Source organism: Physeter macrocephalus, unplaced genomic scaffold (assembly GCF_002837175.3).
Source record: "Physeter macrocephalus isolate SW-GA unplaced genomic scaffold, ASM283717v5 random_127, whole genome shotgun sequence".
NCBI lineage: Eukaryota > Metazoa > Chordata > Mammalia > Artiodactyla > Physeteridae > Physeter > Physeter macrocephalus.
The window spans coordinates 88,960-112,193 of NW_021145413.1; the positions used below are offsets into that span (position 1 = coordinate 88,960).

General features: G+C 47.7%; 1 protein-coding gene across 1 annotated transcript; it reads right to left on the bottom strand.

Annotated features, from left to right (window-relative positions):
• Positions 1-19: 19 nt before the first annotated feature.
• On the bottom strand, positions 20-22,870 carry LOC114483859 (protein FAM168A; the record flags this gene model as incomplete). Its single annotated transcript, XM_028484109.2, has 6 exons — positions 20-7,313; positions 8,049-8,179; positions 9,494-9,668; positions 10,519-10,661; positions 17,591-17,716; positions 22,840-22,870. Coding segments are annotated over 5 exons (588 nt in total), but the record flags the coding sequence as incomplete, so codon positions are not given.
• Between the last annotated feature and the right edge of the window lie 364 nt (positions 22,871-23,234).

Here is a 23,234-nt window from a genome sequence, read left to right on the forward strand (position 1 = left end):
CCGATACCCTTGGCTTTGAGAGCCCCCACCCTCACGTGGAAGCTTTCTTGGCTCTAAATCCTGCTCTTGAGCTAAAGGTAGGCCCAGGCTGTTGGCAGGGCTGGGAGCTGGAGGACACGGTGGGGCCCTGGGCCAACCACTGAGAACAGTTCTGAGAGTGCCCTCTCTCACTCCATAACCCCTCCTCCATGGGCCAGAATGGTGGGTGCTGGGGCCCCGGTCTCTGCCTTCCACCTGCTCCTGGCCCCCAGCCCTGCCACTGACCTGGAGCTGAGTCCCTGGGAAAAATCCCCTTCCTGTGCAGGGGAAGAGAGCCCAGCAATGCCCTCCCCTACCACACCCGACAGAGCTTTCTGCCCTCACAAGGGAGGGAGAATGAGTTTCATGTCAGGTGAGGACAAGAGAGGAAACTGGGGAAGGCGCTATGGAGGCCAAGGGTATGGTTTGGTGGAAAGGGCTCGAGAGTCAGGAGCCCTGAGTGTTTGTTACAGCCAGGTCACTTAGCCTCTTTGGGCCTCAAGTATTCTCTCCATTTGAGGAAGCTGAATACTTGGAGGCTGGGAGAGCATGGACTGCAGGGGCCAGGCCCTAGGATGGGATGGTGGCTGTGATAACCAGGGAGAGAAGCCCAGGCCTGGACTAGGGCAGTGGCTTCGCCCAGGAGGGCGACAAGAGAGAGATGTTTAGGATGTAAATAAAACTGACAGCACTTGATGACCATTTGGTTGGAGACCATATGACTGCCTTCAACTGTCCTTCTGGGACTACAAACCACACTAAGCCCTTCCCTTGGTTTCCCACCTGCCCAATTTACCCTTGAAGTGAGTACAGGCATTGCCTCCTCCAGGGTGGGCAGGAGAACTTGGGGCTTGGGGCTTGGTGCCTGGGCTTTGGAGCCAGACCAAGTGTAAGTTCCAACTCCACCCCTCACTAGCTCTGTAACCTTGGCTGAGGTACTTACTTAACCCTCCTTAGCTGCCCCCTACCAAGGACAGGGCTAACAACAGGGCTTACCTCCCATCCTGCTGTGAGGATTATGAGTTACGAAGCATAAAGCACAGTGCCGGCCACGTGGTGGGCACTCAGTATCACACACCTTAGTCCAGGTGCCGACGGCCACTTCCCAGGCCCCTCAACTGTTAGTCCCAGGGCCGCCCCGGAGATGCAGCGTAGGTGTTACCTGACTGGTGAAAACAAGTTTAGGATCAACTTGGGAAGAAGCCCAGGGTACTCTCACTGGCCCAGGAGGTGTCTGTGTCCCCCTCCCCCAAGAACCACCAGTCGGGTCACCCCAGACTTTTTTTGGAAATTTTTTTAATAGTTATTGAATGTTCTACAGCTTACAGTAAATATCATAGTTACAAATTCTTGGCTTCAATCTTTCAGAGTGATCACTATCTGATCTTCAAAACAAAACGAAACAAAAACCCAAAAGAATCCAAAACAACAAAACAAAACCAGATTTACACTTCATACACACAAGCGAGGCCGTGGGGCTTTCCAATCTTTACACTCCAGGCTGTGTTTTGAAAACACCTATAAGTTCTTTGATCAAACTACTTGGAAGACACTGGTCAAAGGTTTATTATTATTATTTTAAATGATTTTCTTTTTAAAATGTGAGTTCCAATAAAATTTAAAAATTAGATTCCAACCTGTAGATTAAAATGAATTAAAAAATACAAAATCATATACAACGCTCTCTCACAGGGATGGTACATGTCACGAGAACAAGTTTTCTCTGTCGTGTGACATGAACAGGGATGCAGATACCTTTTAGTCAGGAGATGGGAACAGGCCCTTGGGCCTTTAAAGGTCACTCCAGACAACTCCATGTTGCTAGAGGCCTGGCCTTACATCCCCTTGGGTAAGGAAGAGCTGGAGTCCCACCACAGATCCAGATAATCTGGCTGACCCAAGAAGGTGGTCTTTGGGCAGTCCCACTCTTTCCCTGACTCTCAGGCATGAGGAGGAAGGCTGGAGCCTGGAGATGCTGGTCTTGCTGGGGTCAGGCCCAAAGATGACTTCACCCATTTGAGTCCTATGGGCTGGTACTTATCAGCAAAGCTGTTGTATCTGTTCTCCTCAGAAAGGAAAATACCCCCTCTACCAGGAGCTGGACTGGGTACAGGGCCTCACTGCCACAGCAAGAATACCCAGGGACTACGCATGCAGCCACAGGGAAGCAAGAGTTCTAGTTTCCCTTTCTGGCTCTGTGACAACCAACCCCAATCACCTGGCCACTGGGCTGGACTCAACAGCACACAAGATAGAAAATACCCATTGGAGAAAGTGAGGGAGTGAGACCCAAGTCTGGCTCAGGCAAGGTTGGTTATGGAATGTTGAAACTGGCCTGTCAGGAATTTTAAAGGCTGGGCCCTAGAACCATGTAATGCCTAATTTCAGAAACAAGTTGTCTAGGAGAAGGGAACATGGACAGGTAAAGGACAAATCCTGCCACCAGCCTGGCACACCCATAGTAGGCTGAGCTCGCAGAGGCTCAGGTGTGGAGTTAGATGTTAGCCTGGCTGGGTCTCCTCTGCTGTGATCCTGCTTTTGGAGATAGGTCTGGCCTGGATCCCCCTGGGGCTGGACACCAGTATGGAGCCTCCTCCTCACCTGCCCCCTCCACTGCCCAACCTGACCCCTCCAGATTCCCAAGCTTGGCAAGCAGCTGGGGACCACATATCCTATAGTGATGTGGAATACAGGATGGAAAAGCAGAGCTTCCACAAATTTTCACTCAACAGCAGTTGAGGAGAAAATGCCATGGTGACATCTAAATGACTGCTCCAACCACAGTGCTGGGACCAAGAGCACTCCAAGACCCATGCCCTCTAGGCCCTCCCTCTCTGGCCACAGAGCAGAGGATCTGATATGCAGGGCTCCAGGCCTGACTCAGCCAGAGTCCTGTCTGTACAATGAGGACACCAGAACTTGGTGACCAGAGGATCTGCACTACTTTTATGCTCCATGTGATTCATTTCTGAAGCCTACTCAGAACAAAGCCAGCCTCTCCGAAGAAGCACTCCCAGATCTCTGGGAGTGGGATACCTCAAACTTGGAACACTTTGGGTGCCCAAGGGTAAGAGTTGGGATAAGGAGAAAGGACTGCACAGTGTCTCTCTAGATCCTGGTCCTCACCCATGGGAAAAACAAGCCCAGAGACTTGAGTCAGATGTGCTTTTGGCCATTCAGGGCTACACCAGGTCCCCTGGAAGTGCCAACTCACCAGGTCTGGACAGTGGGCAGGCTCTCCAGGGTCAGAAAGTAAGGGTACACAGGCTTCCCAGGGACATGGGTCTTTCAACGGACAGGTGCCTGGGGCTTCCCTTGAACATGTCTTCAGTCCTGGGCCTCATGACCCCAAAATGTTTTGCTCAAGTTAGGCCTTTTCTTGCAAATTCTCATCCTCTGGGTGCTGCCATCTGGATATGCCTCTGGGTTCCCAGGGCTCCTCATAAAAATCTGCTCAGCTGGGAGGACTGAGCTCCCCAGGTTTCTGTGGGGTCTTCCTCTGTTTGGGGGCAGACAGGCACCCCATCCCTTCTGCATGCCTGCCACCCAGACCCAGCAGGTGCCAGCAGAAAGAGCAGAGGATTTGAAGAGTTCAAATCTTGGCTCTTTCTCTTATGAGCTGTGTGACCTTTGGCAAGTCTCTTAAGCCTTCCGAGACTTAGTTTTTCCATCTACAAAATGGGGATTTTTGGCAATCAATGTTGAAGTACTTTGTACACAGACAAAAAACTCTGGACAGGTGCGAGTGTCCTTTTTCAAGATACAGGGATGGGATATGTACTTTTGGGTCACTGCCGGGAGAGAAAGAGGAACAGCAGCAACTGTCCTGTCTCATGGGGAAGAAATTAAATACATTTTTCCAAAACGTGGCAGAAAGATAAATTCCAGGCTCTTAACCACTTGGGGGCACTCCAGCTTCCAGACTCCAGCTTCCTAGGCCCCAGGCTAATGAGAAGGAGCCAGGTAGAAGTGGCGGAAGCCAAGAGGGTTGGTTGGTGACTGGAACCACCTGTACCCCTGACCCTGGCCACCAAGCTTGTAGTAATGGGGAGAGGCAGTGGAGTGAGGTGGAGAAAGGGCTTTGCTGGTGCCATGCTGTAGCTTGCTATGTATGTGGGCACACCTCTTGTCCTTTCTGGCTTGCTGGCCTTCCTACAATGGCAGGGCCCTTCCAGCTCTGACCTCTGTCCAGCTTGACCACTGGGCCATCCGGTATCTTTGGATAACACCCATGGTACCTCCCAACAGATGCCTGTGATCTTACCAGGTGTGCTCTCATCCTACCACAGGCACACTACTGCCCCTGTTCTGGGCTCAGTCCCTCTGCAATGACTCCCCAAGCTTGGCCAGGCTTGTGGATCTCTGTCAAAGCAAAAGGGTGAGGCCAGCTGAACTGGGACCCCAGTGCTCAGGCTGAAAAAGGGGCGCTGGGCCTGGGCTCTTCCAGACCACAGCCTTTTCACACCTTGTTTTTGCCTTGGGGCCTGTCTTTGATCTTCAATTACATACTAGGGCTAAGAGAGGGTACTGGGCATTGATGTTTCAGTCCATGAGCCTGTGTGTGGATTCAGAATGGAGGGACAGAGGCAGCAGGCTGGGATTCAAATGGCTCTGCTACTTATGAGCAAGTCACTTTGCTTTTCCAAGTCTCAGTTTCCTCATGGATCAAATGAGAGAATAATCTATTTCACAGGGTTAAACCAGATGATGGATATGAAACTGCTTTGTGAACTGTGAGGTACTAGATGTTAGTTTTTACTTACTGGTATAGAATGAACAAAAGTAAAAAGGTCATTCCTAGATCTCCTCCCTTTTTCCTCCTCTCTGTGGTCCTACCCTAGCCCATCTGGAGGCAGCAGGGTTCAGGGAAGCTTGTCAGGATACCAGGATTCTGCTCACTTTGGGCAAGTTCCCTTTCCTTCTAGAACCAGTTTCCTCATTTGTCAAATGGGTGTAATAACTCTGACCCTTTCTCTCAGGGCCAGTAAATTAAAGGCTGTGAAGTGCTCTGAAGTCTATGAGGCACCTGACAAATGCAAAGGTTTCCTATTATTATTATAATCATTATTATTATTTTGGCATTTTCTAAACATGTATGACATAATCTAAAACAACCTTCACCCACCCTTAGAAAACCAGAGAGTAGGAGGAGGTATTTGCAAAAAATGGGTTAACACTGGAAAACTTCCTATTGTTTTAAAATGAAACCTCTTCAGCACCCCAGAACAGACCATTTAGGACAGCTGGGCTTCTCCTTACTGGTGCTGCATTTCCCTGGAAAGCCAAGAAGGTGGGCCCCCAACTCCTGGCTCTGGGTTGAGGATGCTGCTGGGCTTTGCCCTCCTGGGAAAGCCAGATAGCCTCTGAGGTCCTTCTGGCCCAAGGGCTTCCTGATTTTCTCCTCCTTTAGGGAGACACGGGAGGTAGGGGTAGGGATTATGTCCAAGTATGCATGAATTTAAAATGAAGAGAGTTATTTAAAAGTTATAAATGTTATCAATGATCCCATTCTGTACAGTAAAATGTTCCTCTCCCTGCATCCCCAAAGGGGCTGCTGGCCCAGCCAAGTGCTGGGAGCAGGGGGACAGTGCTAGACAACCGGGCTCCTGGTTGAGACCAGTGCGTCCCTCTTCTCCCAGGAGAGCCCGTGTCTCCTCCTCCTCTCCTCTCAGGATGAGGGGCTACTGTCTTAAAAGCATGGACTCCTTTTCAGCCATCCCTAGGGCTGGAGTCAGGTATAGGATGAGAGTTCCAGATGTCTTCACAGAATTTCCAAATGCTATTTCTTCATTTGCAATTTCTGTTCCTGCCATCTGCCCCCATGTGACCTCTGCCCAGTCTTCAATCCCCGCCTTTGGAATCCATGGAGGGAAAGAGCAGAAACAAAAGCCCAGAGACTGTTCCCGAGCTCACCAGGTGTGGGCGCTGCTGACTTCATTTTTACAAAACCAAGCCAATCCATCCCTAGGTAAATTTTCATGGGCAACATGCCCCAGGCAGGAAGGCTGCATTTAATGCTAATTTACTGCAAGGTCTAGGGAAGTCCTTTCCGCTTCTCTGGGCCTCAGCTTCCTCATCTGTCAAACAGGGGAATGGATGAGATGGTTGCTAAGGTCCCTTCAGTTCCATGAGTCTATGAAGTGTTTATTGCTATTGCTTTTCCTTCACTATCCTGACCTTCAGAGCCGCCAGCACCCTCCTGGAATGTGGTTCCTTCAACTGTGGCTGTGAATGGCACAAGGTAACCAAGAACTTGGCCTGTCTGCCAGCGCCATGGACAGACAGGTGAGCCCTGGCAGTGGGAAGGGCAAAGGGAAGGGAGAGAAATGCCATAGGTTTCCACTCTAATCAGGAGCAAGCTCCTCATCAGAGTGGATCCATGAGGGCCCAGGGGCCAAGGTCTGGATTACACAGGGCACCTGGCCTTCCAAGGCTTTGGGAGGCTGGGATCCCACCACCCTGCAGCTGCTTGGTAGATCTGAGGTCAAAATCACCTTCTGAGGAAGTGCCAGGTCAGTTAACATCACTGTGCAAGTTAGAGGGTCCAGGCCCAGACAATCTGGCCAGAGACCTTACCAATCAAAGCCAGCAGGCAAGCGCCTCTTGACCCTCTTCCCTCTTCCTTTCCATTGTTCCCCCCTCCCCCCCACCCTCCCCCAAGTTCTCCCAAAGAAAGAATCTGGTTTTCCCAGGTTCTGATCTGGGGTATTATTAAGCTGCTATGAACACTCCTACCTAATCAGGTGGTTTTGTTCTTGGTCTGTTGCGATGGTTCTCAGAAGAGATTTCATTTGTGTCGGGACATGGTAATGTCTTAAACTAATCCTGCTTGAGGAAAATCAAAAAAGAAACAATCCCCCAGAGATGTGGCCTGCTCAACAGCTCTGAGTTCCTACCCTGGACCTGAGGATCACATCTCTCATGCTCTTCAAAGGAAACTGCGCCTTCAGCTGAACCACTGCAACAGACCCCACTCTCTGACTGCTGCTAGACGAGGCTCCCGGGATTGGATTCTTGGGGAAGAAAAGAAGAGCAGAGAGGATGTGCCTGGTCAGGTAGGAGGAGGGCTAGAGCTGGAAGGGCAGTGGCTAAAAGGGGGACAGTGGGGAGAGGCAGGAGATTAGAAAAAGCAGCTTTTACAAAAACCGAAAATAAAAACCAAAACCGTTAAAGATGCATAAAGTGACCCTTGCACTTCCGTTGTCTCTTCTTGCAAATAGAGGTGGTGCTGCTAGGGAGCTGCTCCAGCACCTGTGTAAGACTTGAGTAGTTGCATACAATGTGTGACTCCAGATCTGGGGGAGGAAGGGGAGGGCCGTTAGTGACAGTGATATCCCTGAGGCCACTTCAGGAAGCTACTGGACCCCCTCCCCTCATGCTGGGAGCCCTAAATGGAGCCCTCTGTGCCTTCCCAGTGGAGCTGCCTGTTTCCCATCCAGTGCCAAGAGCTCCTGGAGGACGAGAGCAGGGGAGATGAGGAAGTAGGGCAGAGGATTTTCAAAGTGACATCCCTGGAGCCCTGCAGTTCACTGGCACTGCCTCAGCAGCTGCGGAAGGCAGCAAGGAATCTGGTGGTGGGGATGGCCCAGGGTTTCTACCTGGCCCCAGTCAGAGCCAACATCTGACTGAGGTTAAAGTTCATTGGAAGAATGGGGCCCACAGGTAGAAGACGTCTGAAGACTGTATGGTAAAGAGCACAGAATTTAGTACTAGAGGATTGGAGTTCAAGTCCCAGCTTAGTTTTTACTGGTTAAGTGATGTTGAACTATGTATTTATCTGTAAAATAGAGCTAATGATCCTTATTTCACAGAGCTACTGTGAGGATCATGAGAGAGCATACGTTAAGTATCTAGAATATATATAAAGTGACAGCTATTATTAAGAGTGATATTACTGAACGTGGAGCAGGAAAGGAACTGGTAACTGTCACCTGCCCCTTGCTGACACCTGTGCTTCAGACCAAGACAGGGGCTTTGAAACAATTCTGTTTTGTCACCCTCCTACCTCTCCCACCCTGGGCCCCACTCACTTGGATGGGATGCAGGCTTTACCAGTGCGGGGGCACATAGCTGTACGCAGGGGTCCCTTGGGCCCTGTATGCTGGCATGGAGACAGGGTGTGCCCCAATCGCGGTGTGCTGGGGTGCAGTCAGCAGGGTACCTGAGCATCCAGAGAGAGAAGAGTAAACCTGATGAGGCCGTCCCAGAGTGCTGGGATGAAGAGGATGAAGCCACAGTCTTTCACACAGCTGCTGCCCACCCTTCCGCATCTTGCCAGGGGAAGCTTTCCTCATGCTCCAGGACAGTCACTCACTCATCTTCAGTGGCCTCCTTTCACCCTTCTTTGTATGCTCCTCTCACTGCACCAACATCACACTGAGTGGTGATCGCTGGTTCACGTCGTTGTGTTCCCACTAACCTAGCTGTTCCTATGGGTAGGGTTCTGGTCTTATCTATCAGTATTTGGTCCCCAGGACCCAACCAACAAGGCTGGCACCCAGCAGACATTCAGTAGCTTGCTGACCTGATCTGGGGAGTGAGAGGCCTCAACAACGCTTACATTAGGGGCAGAATAAAATCCCAGCTCCCACCTCCTGCCCACTCAACCCCTCGTACTCTCTTCCCCCAGAAGGTGACCTAGCTGATTCTTTGAAAGTTGGGTCTCTAAAGGTTATTCAGAGCCCTCTTTTCTTCTCATGCCTTTCTTTTTAATGCCAGTTCATCCAGACTTCCCCCTAAACCTGCTCTTCCTCTGGCATCTCTCCCCGCCCCCATTCTCAAGGTTCCTGAAGGGCAGGGTTTCTGGAGTAAGCCAGAAATGGAGAAGGGGTCTTCTTGGACTCCTGCTTCTCCTAAGCCTCACAATTAATTACTGGACAGGTCCTTAAGCTCCTGCCTGCTAAATAACATTGCCCTATGCCCTCCTTTCTGAAACCCTGCTGCTACCAGAGTCCTAGCATCATCATGTCTCCTCTAAACCAGAGTTTCCCCCTGGCTAAGCCTGCCGCCACCTTGCAGCCAGAGACAATGATTAAACCAAACTCCATCTCTCCTCTGCTTAAACACCTTTCTATCTCCCCGTTACCTAAAGGTATTCAAGACTCTCCACCACTTTATCTCTGACAACTACTCCAGCCACCCTTCCAACTCCATGCCCCTATTTTCTAAGTGATTTAGACCATTTCCATTCTGTGAATGTGCTTTACCCATGTTTTTTACCCCTGGACTTCCCTTCCCTTTTTCGTCTCTCTGGTTAGCCTCTGTTCACCCTTTAAGGCCTAGCTCAATATGTCCTCCTTGGTGAAATCTTCCCCATCACTGTGGACAGAGTTAGAGGGTCCTCCTCTGTGTTCCTAGAACCCCCAGGCACAGAATTTTTCATGCTATGCTACAGTCGATTCCATGACTGTGTTCTCCACTCTGTCATGAGTTCCTGGAGGAAGGGGATGGACACCGACACAGATGTTGCCCTTACCTGCTGACATAGCCATGGTGGTGCCGGCCACCATGCCCATGGCCACGCCATTGGTCCTGGGAGCAGCGACAGGCGCCGGGTAGATGGCAGAGGGAATGCTGTTGGGCTGGACGACCGTGGTGTGGTGGATGACATGGGGCTGGGCAGCATACACCGGCTGTGTGTAGTAGGCTCCCTGGGGGAAAAGAGGCTGAGGTCACACAGGCTTCTGGAGAGGAGGGGAGAGGGGAGGGGAGCCTGTCCCAAACCCTAAGGGATGGGGTCAGAGAAGCTCTGGCCCAGGGACACAAGGTCTGGGGCTCTTCTTCTGTCTTCTACGTGGCTGTGGACAGTTCAGTGCTGGGCTCAGCTTCTGGTCTGAAAAAGAAGGCTTGAACCCTGTCCTGCCTCGCTCCTAGGGCTGTTATGATGATCTACTATGTTTATCTTATTGCAATGTGCTTCTTCTTAGACTGCTTAAAATATAAAGGTAGGGACCACGATCAATGAGTGAAGAGGGCTGTGGACGAGTCTGGTGAACTTCAGAGCACCGTGCACGTGTACACACGAGGGATTACTGGTGGGAGTATCATACTGGTGCGAATGCTGCCATTTTACAGACTGGAAAAATGTCATAAATGCAGAGCACTTCCCCAAATGTCTCTTACTATCTATTTCCCTGTAGGCAAAAAGGTTGAGGATGGAGACAATGGTCTGAGGTGACATCCCACTGCCTGGATCACATGACTGCTTTGTGCTGTCACAGCCCACAGGTCTGCTGACCTTTGGGCAGAGTAGACAGGACGTCCTGGATCATCTTAATCCAGAGCTTCTCAAATGTTTTTGCTAAATAATAACAAGAGCCTCAGACTGTGGACTGAGGTAGACTGGGGGAGTGTGTAAACTGCAAGGTTATTGTTTTAACGACACAACAGCGAAAGCTGATCAGAGCCACGAACTCTCTTCTTCACCCCCCTCCACCCCACCCAGGCTGGTGGCTCCTTTACCTGCAGAAGAAGTGGGTCCAGGCTTCTACATGTACCTACCTGGGCATACAGATTCTGCTGGGGGTAGGCACTTCTGATAGGATACATGGCCGTCTGATAGGGGTTGGGTGATGGGGAGTAGGGGGGCGGAGCAGTATTACTCTGGGTCGGTGGGACCTTGTATGGTGTCCCCGCAGTATATCCTGTACCAAGGCAATAAGAGAGACTTTCAATTAGTTGGCAGAACAGCATCGCTGGAAGGCAGCAGGTCCCAGTCAGCGACTCCCCAGACAAACATGGGCTGAATCCAGGCTGGAAACACAGATGAGAACAGAGAACAGGGCTCCACCCAGAAAGCCGTGGCCCCAGAGGCAGCTCCCTCAGTGGCTGCATGTGTGGCATCTTTTATTTCTCTGTCTCAGGGCTCTAATCTATAAAATAAGAGGCTGGGACCAGATGATCTCTTAAGGGACCCTTGCAGCTCAGACAGTCTGGGACTCTGAGCCATGTGCCATGAGACAGGCAGGTGTGCATGGACGAGAGACCCTCAACCTGCTCGCTCTATACTGTACTCTCTCTTCTCGCTTTTCTGTCTCCATACTCAGCATCTCAGGGCATCCTCTGCTGCTGCTTCTATCTTGCTTTCTCCTGTATTCTCTCTTTTTCTCCTTGTATCTCTCTCCCTTTTTGGACTGCCCTCCACCATGTTCTCCTTCTTCCCTGCCAAGTTTTAAGGTGGAAACCCCATTGAAAATCCCATTCAGAGACCCTCATCTTCTGGGATGCTGAAAAACTTTGCTCTACACAGCTGGCCTTTCCTTCCCTCCTGGGGTTTTGGGGAGGGCCACCACTGTCTTAAAGAGTGAAGTCAAGGATCAAAAAGGTTCACATCGACCTGGAACTCAGGCCATGTGGGGTCAGCAGGGTGGACTGAAGCTGGGGTAGGGGCTGAGAAGTCAGGCCCCAGGAAGCTCACAATCAGCCATTCAAACAAATTATGCTGCCTTTGAATTTTCTGGAAAAGAGAGTCAGATCCTAAGTTCACAGGAAAAACCTGAAACATGAATCACTCAGGAACAAGACTGTGTTCTTAGAGAATCACAGAATGGATAGAGTCTTTGGAACCCAAGTGATCATCAAGTAGCCCCCACTCTCTTCCTCTGTACTAGGGGATCCTGGGGTTCAGAAAGAGCAAGTCATTTTAGGAACATCACCTTCTTTCTGAGTTGAAGGGACAGTGCCAAGGGATCCTGGCTTTGTATCTCCAATGGGGTGCCGCTGGGGCTTCTTCCCTGTTCCCATCCTGGCTTGGTCTGGCTGACACATCACTGAACCTCTCTTGGCCTCAGGTCTTTCTCCTACAAGATGCTCACCGAGGACCCCTTCAGTAACATGGAGCTGTTTTTACAAGAAGGGACTGGGGCCAGAGTGAAAAGGGTGCTTGACTGGAAGAGAAGAGGTCCAGGCTTCAGGCCAGGATTTCCTCCAATTTGCTGTGATTACTGGCAAGTCTCTGGGCCTTAGTTTCCTATTTTGTAAAATTATAAGGCTACGGATGAAGATCTCTTCCTGAACTAAAATCCCATTTTTCTGAAGACCCTGGGTCTCTTCTACCCTAACCCCAAGTTAAAGCAAGCTGCCACACAGTCACAAATCTCTCTCAAGTCACACCACAGCTTTGGCATGGTGACCCCCTGCCCCTGATGAGGTACTCAGAAGGATATGAGAGCTGCTATTTAGTCACCACCCAAGGCACCACCGAAAAGCTGTCCTGCCCTCTCCCCTGGAATCATGTCATTTATCTTTCCACCTGCAGACCCATAGTTTGTTCCATGAGAAACTGGAGAAACTGATTTTGTGGTCAAATATGCTTGGGAAATAAGTAGCAATGGGGCTGGAAAAATACATTAATGAGAAGGTAGCACTGATAAGAACTAGAAACTAACTGGAAGTGGAGGTACGAGTCAGTTGAGGAAGAAGTCTAGAGCAGGTTCCTCCAAGTTTCTAGATTGTGCAGCTAATCATGAAATGTGGTCACAGGAGGAGAAGCAGATACTGTGGGGAAGACAGGGAGTCTAGGTTTGCAGACATCTAGAAGGAGCCATTTGAGGTGTATTTCACCTTGGAGACACAGTTTACTTGTCTGTAAAACAAAGGGGATTCTCAAGATGGGCATGTCCCAAGAGTATACAATGGACTATGATGCCAAGGGATCCAAACAGTTATTTTGACACCCCCCCCAAAAAAGGACAAGGAGAAGGTGGGAGGGAAGGGGGAAGAGCGGGAGGAGGAGGAGGAGAAATATAAGATAAGAGAGAAATAGGTTTTATTCCATGACACTGAGAAGTTTTAAAATGATAGGATGAACTGTGAATCTCCAAGATAGGGATATGCAGGATATGCAGGAGACTATTTCCAAATTTGTTTTACCACAGGATCTTTTATTCATCCTATTCACATTTAAAACATGCAAACTACACTTTTTTGTGTGTGACTGTAGCTTGTTTTGGTAAATCAAGTTTTACGAGCCATGGCCATTCATTTACATACTGACTACGGCTGCTTTACTGGCAGAATGGTAGTTATGGCAGAGATCAAAAGGCCCAAAAAGCCTAGGATATTTATTATCTGGCCCTTTACAGGAAAAGCCTGCTAACTCCTGATTTAAAGGAATAAAACAGGGTATGGGGAGTCCTGCCAGAGTGGAGAGCACCTCTCTTCCATGCAGGAGGGCAGGACACCCCTGAATCCTAAGATGCCTGTCTTGGAAAGCTACATAGCACAGGGTTGTGATTATGAGTAGTCTGGAGCCAGACTGACTGCCTGGAGCCAGACTGACTGCCTGGGTCCAAACCCCAGCCCTCCTACTTAACAGCTGTAGAATACATCCGTCTCCTCATCTATAAAATGGGGATAATAATAGCACTTACTTCATAGGGTTACTGTGATGAATACATTAACTAATTAAGTGCAAAGCCCTTAAAAGAATGCCTGAGGGCTTCCCTGGTGGCGCAGTGGTTGGGAATCTGCCTGCCAGTGCAGGGGACACGGGTTCGAGCCCTGGTCTGGGAAGATCCCACATGCCACAGAGCAACTAAGCCCGTGCGCCACAACTACTGAGCCTGCGCGTCTGGAGCCTGTGCTCCGCAACGGGAGAGGCCGCGACAGTGAGAGGCCCATGCACCGCGATGAAGAGTGGCCCCCACTCGCTGCAACTGGAGAAAGCCCTCGCACAGAAACGAAGACCCAACACAGCCAAAAATAAATAAATTAATTAATTTTTTAAAAAAAGAATGCCTGACACATTAAAAGCAGTTCATAAGGGTTAGCTATTCTTCTTCTCTCTCTCACTGTATAGAGATAGTAAGCTTCCTGTTCTAGGGGGTATACAAGCAGAGACTGGTCTGAAAGATGACAGTACATAGGAGGTTAAACTATTATGACTTTTATGGTGTGATCCAGCTTGGAACACAGACTCCAGGATTCTAAGATTCTAAAATTTTATGGTTTAAAATGCCATGATTTTAAGATTCTTTAAAGTTAACAGGCCAACAGTGCTGGTGACTTTCCTTTATGCTGCCAGAGAATGTGTGCTGAAGTTTTATCCTCTGAGGAAGCCTGCACTAACCCTCTCTGTCACAAGGACAACCATCTTACAAAGTGTTGAGATTATCCCTCTGAGGAAAATCAAAAGGTTCCAAGAGACTGCAGCAGAATTTGGTTTCCACATCCAAGAATAACCTTGTCTACAAATGTATCCTTTCTTCATGTTATGAAATGAGACACACACAAACTCAAAATACAAATCAGTAGCCAAAACACACTTGGTGACCAAAAAGATGATGCTGGAGAAGAAGACCTTGCCTATTTGTCCAGACAGGTTGAGAAGGGAGAAGCAGAACTGCAGAGCTAGAAAAGACCTTAGAGATCATCAAGACCAACACAAACGTTTCACAGATGAGACAAGAGCAAGTGAGCGATGGCTCACGAGGACCCAGGACTCAGTGCTCCCTCCTCTGACTACAGTGGTCCCAGTCCTGGGCTCTGTCAGTGATTCAGGTCAATTCTTCTCTCAAGGAATACCTTCACTAGACTAGATAATATCAGAGGACCTTTCTAGTGCTGATATTCTAAGTTCTGAGTATTTCAGTGGGACTTTTATTAGAAAATCATTGCAGAGGACATTCCACAACTGACTGATGGTTCTGTCCATACCCTTCAGGATCACTGGAAATTCCCCTGGGGCTGTAGCCTGGGCTACCTTGGGTATCACAAAATTCAGGGTTTATTACTTTAGGCACCTAAGTTAAAAAAAAAAAAAAAAAGCTGTTGGATTTGATGCAAACAAAAATGAAACTAAACCAAGTCAAAACAGAAACTCACTGATTTTGCTCAAATGAACTTAGATTCAACTCACTCACTCAGGGCCTGGGTCTCCTGAAAAGAGTTCTACCTCCATCTGAAGGTTACAGAATTAGGACTTTGGAATGCTATACCTTAAGGACATTAGAGACCTGAATTCAATCCTCTCCAATTCAGATGAAGAACCTAGAGCCCAGGGGAGCAGCAACTCCCAAAACTGCACAGCAAATCAGTGTGGGGCTGGGCCCAGAGTTCAGGGCTTACCATGCCCTGGGCAGAGCCCCTTTCTGAAATTATACGTTTCTGCAGTCCAATCTTGGATATTTGGCATATTGGCCTTTGTGTCTTCATTTCATTAAAGGCAATATTGTTGAGAGGGAAAAGGAATTTGATCACTAGCAGTCCCAGCCCTGACTTATGAAAGAGGCATTGTTTATGGTACCCTATTCTTTCTCTCAGGTTGCTAACCATAATTTTAGACTCCATCAAATAGGGTAATAAAGAGAGTGGTACATTAGCAAGATAAAACTTTTTCAGTCCTCTCTTCAATCCTTCTGCACTGTCATAAATCTTTTTCAGTTGTAGAGCCCCTACCACCTTCAAACACATTGATCCTCACATCAAGGATGCCTTTTAGACTGATCGGTTTATTGACTATCAGATTTATATGTCTGGACAAAGCTCTATGTATGATTCTTGCCTTGACCCCCCAGTCTCCTTGTTGGCAGCTGAACAAGAGAGTGCTGAATAAGTAGGAGGGAGACCTAACTACAAACAGGCTTAGCAAGTGTTAGTGAAATTAAATTGAATTTGTCAAAGTGCCCTGAGTTTTCTGTGGTATTAGAAGCCACAAAATCTGTGTGCTGGGAGGAACTCTGGTGGGACATGGGAGGAACTCTGGTGGGACATGGGAGGACCAGTCAATCCCACCTCTATTTACAGATTATAAGAAAGAGGGGAAAAAAAAAAAAGAAAAAAGAAAGAGGGTACATCTTGGCCCTTTCTAGGGACTGTGATAGCCTGTGAGAGGACAGTGGGATATAGCTACTGGACTTTTCAGTGGAACTTCAGGAAGATGTCAACATAATGGAAGGCAAGGCCTTCTAATACTCAGACTTTCTCATTGTGGAAAGGGTTGCTTCTGGAGGGAATGAATACTCCATACCTGGAGATGTGTGAACAAAGGCTAGTTGGCCAACTACTGGTCTGGGCAGCTAGAGAGGAGGCCCCTGAAAGAGTGGAGGATATTGGGTATACAGCACCAAGGTGACAGAATCAGGAGCCTAATAGCTAGAGAGAACCTTAAAGATGACCTAGTCCAACCCACTCATTTTACATTTGGAAAAAACAAGGTCCAAAGCACAGACATGAATTATCCAAGGTTACACAGAACCAAGTCTACAATCCAACTCTTTTGGTCTTCCACTCCAGGCTTCTTTCTGCTACACTACAGCAGGTGTGTCTATATGCATCTACCTCCATATGTGCAGATATAAGACAGAATATGCATGTATATGTCCATTTACATATATAATATCATAGGTACCTGGAAAAATTCCTTACTGCTATCACCCCTCTCTTAAATAAGAGTAAAATTAATCTCAAGAAAAAAAGTCAGTAATAGAAACTTAACTTGGGTGATAACACTTTTCTAGTTGTGCTGCTTACCAGTTGGATGGCATTGGGCATATTACCTTTCTGAGCCTCAGCTTTCAAACTGGAATAAAAATCTACCCAAATAGGACTATAGTGTAGATTAAATGAGAGGGTGATCATGAAAACATATTCTGCAAAAGGTGAGAGTTATGTTGTATAAACATAAGTTGATGTTGACCTGACGGGGCAACGACAGCTAAGGAGAAAATAACATTTTAAAGAAAAATTTAAAATACAATGTATTCTTCTAATTTACTTACTTAATAGATTAACACTTCACTGAACCCCAGACCATCGGGCCTAGTCTGCAACATCCCTCTGAAGGCCTGTGCAGCCCTTGCTGGCACAACTTAAAGAGACTGGTGCTCACCACATCCAAAGCCAGCCACTCCTCTTTCGGACAACTGCAACAAGGCACGAAGCTTTTCCTCATACAGAGTCAAAATGCCACTCAGTCATTTCTAAACACTGGTCCTCATTTTACCCAGTGGAGCCATTTTGTGTTAAAAATCAGATGTGAAGGTGAAACCATCAGTCACTCTACTGAGCCTCAAGTGCATGTGACCAGTCTGATGGGCCAGATGGTTTCCGACCTTCACAAGGACTTCCTGCACATACCTTGCTCTCAGTGTAGCCTCCACGAGGGCAGTGTTTCTCAAGAAGGGGGCAACTTTGCCCCCGGGGATATGCACAGGACAGCCCATCCCCCCCAACCAAGAATTATCTGCTCCCGATGTCCACAGTGCTGAGGGTGAAAAACCCTGTGCTAGCTGGAGGAGCCCCCTCTGTCCAAAAGTCCACAAGACTTTAAAGTGCCCTCTGTCCTTCCCTTGAAATGCAGTTAACAGTCCTTCCCTCATCAAACTCATTGGCCAGGTGAATACTTCCTTCTCTCTCCCTCACTGCTTTGTGTCTCCTCAAAGCAGGGTGTGTGATCAAAGAGGATGACCGTTTCTATATGAGGAGGGCCAATTTTTTGGTGGGTAGGAGAGAGAACCTCTTAAAACAGTGTCCTATAAATGTCAGTTATAAAAGTTCCCTTTCCTTTCTTCCTAAGAGACAAGTCAGTCCCAACCAAGGGGAACAAGGAAAGGAGGAGACAGGCTGTATTTACTGAAAGCCGCAGAGGATGCTTGGTAAGTTCGGTTCTCGGTCCCGGTGTCCACTGGGAGGTGGAAGGTGCCTTCAGTGCCACAGGAAGACGAGTTCTGTGGCCAGGCCTGTTTCATCAGCAGAGTTGCTTAAGGGAAGACACAAGAATGGCATTAGGCAGAAATAAGAAGTGGGCACCACCAATCACAGACACAAAGCAAGGATCTTGTGCTGGACAGAAACATATAACCCAAGGGGCCCTGTTCAGACACACGGGATGGTTCAGCTTTCTGTGATGGTGAGTGGTTGGGAGGAGTGCTGAAGTGACCTTCTAAACGATTTGAAACTGAGGAAACCTAAGCTTATACTAACTAGGAGAGTCAGGATTTTCTACCCACTACCAAACCCATGAAAATGCTTATGAATACTGCCTTCTACTGCCTGACATTCTAGCCTAAGACTCTGGGATACTCCTTAGCCACCTGCTCGTTAACGTGTAGCAACTCGGAGCCTTTGACTATGTACTGGGCCAGATCAACTGAGTACCTTTATGCCTGAAATCTCATCTGGAGGTGTATTTAACAAATTGTTCTCAAAGAGCGACCCCAAAATACTAATAACCACATGACATGAACATTGCTGGACTGCCATCTCCTCTAAAGGGACTGAGCTTTGGTGGCTTAGAAGGCAAAGGCTGTCTAGCCGGACACTCCCTGCAAACTTCTTCTCCTGTAGACCTAGCCAGGGCCAGACAAACCTCTTGCACACCTTTTATGTCTCCTACTGAGGTGCTACTGGTGCTCCACCTGAGATATCACCTCATGAATTAGAGATGATCTTTTGGGCCACTAAGAAAGCAAATGTCAAACTTGGGGTAGGTGTGAAATAGAGATGAGGCTCAGTTTGAAAGAAATCTGCAGAGACTTCCCAGGCTGACTCAAAGCTCAGCTTGAGAAATTTGAAGGATGGTGTTTCCTATGGAACAGAAGTGGGGAGTGACTGAAAAAACTTACCTTCATGTGTCCTGTAGGGAAGGAGAGAGGAAATAGGGTTTCAAAGGTGGGGGGGAGGGATTGCCTAACATTTTAGGTATCTCCCTTGATATATTTTCAAACAATAGAGGAAAAAAAAAATTTTTTTTTTTGGCCACACCACGCAGCTTTTGGGATCCAAGTTCCCCGACCAGGGATTGAACACGGGCCCTCGGCAGTGAAAGCGGGGAATCCTAACCACAGGACCGCCAGGGAATTCCCGAGGAGAAATATTCTTGACCCAAATTTCTACTTATGGCTAAAGAATGATTTTAACAGTATCTTTTCCACTCAAATAAGGTCTTGGGAGACATGGATATGGGGTGTTTTAAAGTATAATAGTATTGGCAACAGTTGGATATACGTGAAACATTTTAACAAGGGGCTAGGTAAGACAGGGTGGTATGAGAAGCAAGTTTGCCTATACCCTCTCATTCCATCAGGACAAGGATAGTCCACCTCCAGAGAGATCTCCATAAACCCCTCTGCCTGTCCAGGTAACAGGAAATGCCTCTGGTTCCTTCAGTCATGGAAGTACTGGGGTCAGGGGAGGAGGTCAAAGACGCTACTGTTTTTGCTGAACCAAGGATAGAAGTATAGCTGTTCTGGGCTGACTCTGCGCTTGCATCAATGGCCCACAGTATATACAGCGGATGCTGAGAAATGAGAAGGAAATCATGGGCAGGGAAGTGACACTAAAAGGAGAATTCTGGTAGAATAAAATGGAGATCCAGCAGAATTCCAATGCAGAGTCCAGGGCCTTTGCTGGACATTACAACATGACTCTGCAGACAACACAGAAGGAGGGCAGTCAATTTAAACAATTATCATGGGTTTCTTTTCCTGGGGGGCGGGGATGGGTGGAGTGGTGGGAATTAATAAAGGACCCAATTAGTGTTGAAAAATCTTATTAAGATGGCTCCGAATTTAGAATCTACCACTCCACGTGGCTGGAAAGCCCTGGTCACCTAAAACAACTCCCTAAAAAGTGAAACATGTAGCTCTGAGAAGTCAGATAGAGCAAGCCCAGGCCCTCAGGACCCCACAGGAATCCACCAGGGAGCAGGAGGCCTAAATTTGGCTGCTGAGAATTTGGAGGACCTGTTCTGGTCCAGTTTTTAACCCAAGTGGTACATCTTTACCATAATTTTAATCATAAACCAAAAGTCTGACATTAGCCTAAAGGACTGTGTGACAATTAAAGCAAGTAAATCAAAATTAACCAAAGAGTGACTGAGGCCTACACTGCACTCAGCACTGAGGGGAGCGCCACGGTGGAAAGGAACACACGTGGGTCATGGTCACCGCACACCAGGTATTTATGGTCTAGCTGGGGATGCAACACAGCCACACGCCAACCAGAGAGTGAACAAGACAGCATTACACACAGTAAAACAATGTTCCAGATTAACCAGGAAAGAAGCAAGTGCGACTGTGCCTTTGATTATGTGTTTCCCAACTGAGCAAGTGAACTAACCTATACATGTTCCTGAAGAAGTGGGTATTTTCTTCTGGTTTCATTATAAAGAAAACAAATACTAATATTTTCTATATTTTTCTGTATATATGAATACATAATAATTTAAATAACTGGATAAATATGAAGACTGAAAACAAAGAACAACAAATAAGAGCTGTCGACTTGACTTCCTCATTAGTTAGCTATACGTCCATATGCAATTTTAAAGAAACCCATTCTGCTGCTGGTAGTGATTCAGAGCTCAGCTGTGGGATGAAGACAATCCAGCTGAAGCTTTTAGAGGCGTGGTAATAGAGGACGCTGCTCTGACAGGTATGCCTGTTGTTGGGTGCCATGAAAGGTACAAACTCCTAGAAATGGTCTATATTTTGAATAAATACAAGTGTATATACGTCAAATATTATTGAGGTGTACGTTTGAGACTACGTACTTTTGCACTTTATGTAGTACTATATATGTACTATTCCTCAATTTAAAAAAAGAGAGAGAGAGAACCCATGGCAGTGAAGGGCCATGGCCCAGTCACAGCATGCGGCCCACGTCCAAGTGCTGGGTTGTTCACATCCCTGGACACGGGGCCCTCACGCCCTCTGACACTTGAACAATCTGTTAAGCACACTTACAAGGAGGAGAGGCAGCAAGGGACCATCATCCTGAACAATGTAGTAAGTCAGGAAATCTGAGTTCTAGCCTGGGCTGTGCCACTTATTAGCTGTGGGACCTTGGGCAAGTCACTATACCTTTATAAACTTCAGGTCTGTTGTCTCATAAAATGGCAATAATAACCACTCCTTGATTGCTTCATAGTATTGATTGTGAGGATCAAAAATCAAGTGTCAGCCAGTCTTACAGTTTCTAATTCTGGTGTCTGTCCACTCTTCCATCCCCACAGGTGTGGACAGCTTCAATGGAAGCTCTCATCACCTCTTACCTGAATTATTGCAACTGCTTCCTCACTGTTCTGTTTGTTTTTAAACCTGCCAACTCCAATCTCCAAGCTGCAGTCAGAGTGATATTTCTAAGACTTAAACCTAATCACAAAAACTTCTTCCTTAAAAACATTCCATGGTTCTCCATTACCTAACTCCTTGTGTGGCACTCAAGGCCCCTCGTGATCTAGTCCTATGATCTCTCTAGACTCACTGTTCTCACTCTCAAACCCCACATGACAGCCACACAAACTGTTCACCATTCCCAGACTATGCCAAGAAGCATTACTTCTCTGTATTTTTGCTCACACTGCTCACTCTTCCTGGCATGTCCTTCCCCAAATGCCACCTGGTAGACATTTATTAATCCATCAACCAGGAGCTGAAGACTCGCCTCTACTATGAAGTCCTTTCTTTTTCCCACTTCTTGATCACAGCCCCCTCATGTATCCCACTTGGTTCACTATCCCAGTTCCTGTGATTCTTAGAAGCCCCTGTACTTGCTAGTTTGTCCATCTCCCCCGCTAAACTTTGAGCCCCTTGAAAACAGGAACCCTGTCTTACTGAATTTTGTATCGTCAAAGGGCCAGCTTAGGGTCTGGGACAGAACATTTTGTGAAGAGAAGAGCTCCATACATACACTTTAGTATTTCTATTTCAGATGCTATAACAGGAGGGGTGAAGAGGCAGGAGAGCTTCTCTCACTTTTTATGGAGTCTTCTGTTCAAGTTCATATATCCTGAGGCAAACAAACACGACTCCTCATAAACAATAAGAGAAACGGGTCTGTAACTAGCAAAATTGAAAGAATAAGATTATAAGAGGGCAAGCTGTTACCATTTAAAGGGACCTCAGAGATCATCTGGAATAAAACACTTTATCTATGGCCTGGAGACATTAGCAAATTGCCCAAGATCACGCAGCCCACAGCAGCAGCAAGAAGAGATTTTCATAGCTCATCTCCTAAAAGATGTGCCACACACAAATTCAATTTTCAACATCCAAATAAGTCAAGGTTAAAAGTTGAGAAAGTGTGCAGAGACTTTACGAAAACATTGTCCTGAGCAGCCCAGGTGAGGGTGGTGAAAGCAGCAAGTCCCTCCTATGGTCCCTTCCTGTCTATGACAAAAAAGGACCTAGTCAAGTTACACTGCTGGGACCCTCACAGGTGCCCAGAAGTTCCCGTGGTGCCTTGGGCCTGGAGTCCACACTGCCCAGAGAATCCAGCTCTGGTCCCTGGCTTATTAGCACACTTGACCCTCACCTCTCACCATCCAGGAAAATGCCCCCAAAATGAGCCAGGCTCAAGATCTGGTCTAAGGGAATAGATTGTATCTAAAGTTAACCAGGTCTTCAAACATGTGAGACTGCCAATGGAGATGGAAAATCTGATCGTGGGGCAGACTGGTGTTTTGCATTCTTACAGGCATAACCCAGGTACTCCTCCGCAGGGGCTGCCAAAAAGCCAAAAGAGGAGCCACAGAGACCCAGGAATTTTTGTTCACTTGTTTGTTTGAATTCAGCAGCCATATGAGGGTAAAGGTTTCTGACCTAGGTCAGATGGGACCCCAGAGGTGAGGAAGGGGAGAGACGCCTTTTAGTGCCATGATCCTTCACTGCTGCCCTAGGGGACGGTTCATGTGTGTCTCCAACCCATGATTTTGCACCATCAGACATGTTCCTGCATGCTTCAGGAACTGCTGCTGAGCCACCTGGGGGAGCCCAAGCCTAGGGGATGGGATCTGGGGAGGGAAGGAGAGGGGATCTACCGTTGTTACGAGATAACACATTCATAGGCCATAATACAGATGAGGAAAAATAGCTCTCCTACCATAAGCTGAATGCAGGAACTGAAACTCTGTTGGATAGAAATGTTAGTTGAAATTACCACTAAGAATCTGTGCAAAGTAGTACATATTGCAGTTACAAAAACAAACTTTGTCTTAAAAAAGCAGTTTCCCCCAGGCTACGCAAGAAACAGTGAACGCAGAGGGTGACAGACTTGCCATCCAGGAAAGCCCATTCATTGAGGAAGGGTACGTCCTTGGATGCCATGACATCCTCCAGGCAGCTGACCCAGAAGCTGCCTGGAAGTATGTAAGTCCAAGTTCCTGCTCTTTGCTTGTCCATGCTAAGAATAAATTTCAAGTCTCCCAAGCATTGCAAAGGGACTTCACACATGACAGAGGCTTTATGTGCTAGAGGAGGTAAAGGTTCAGGGACAAA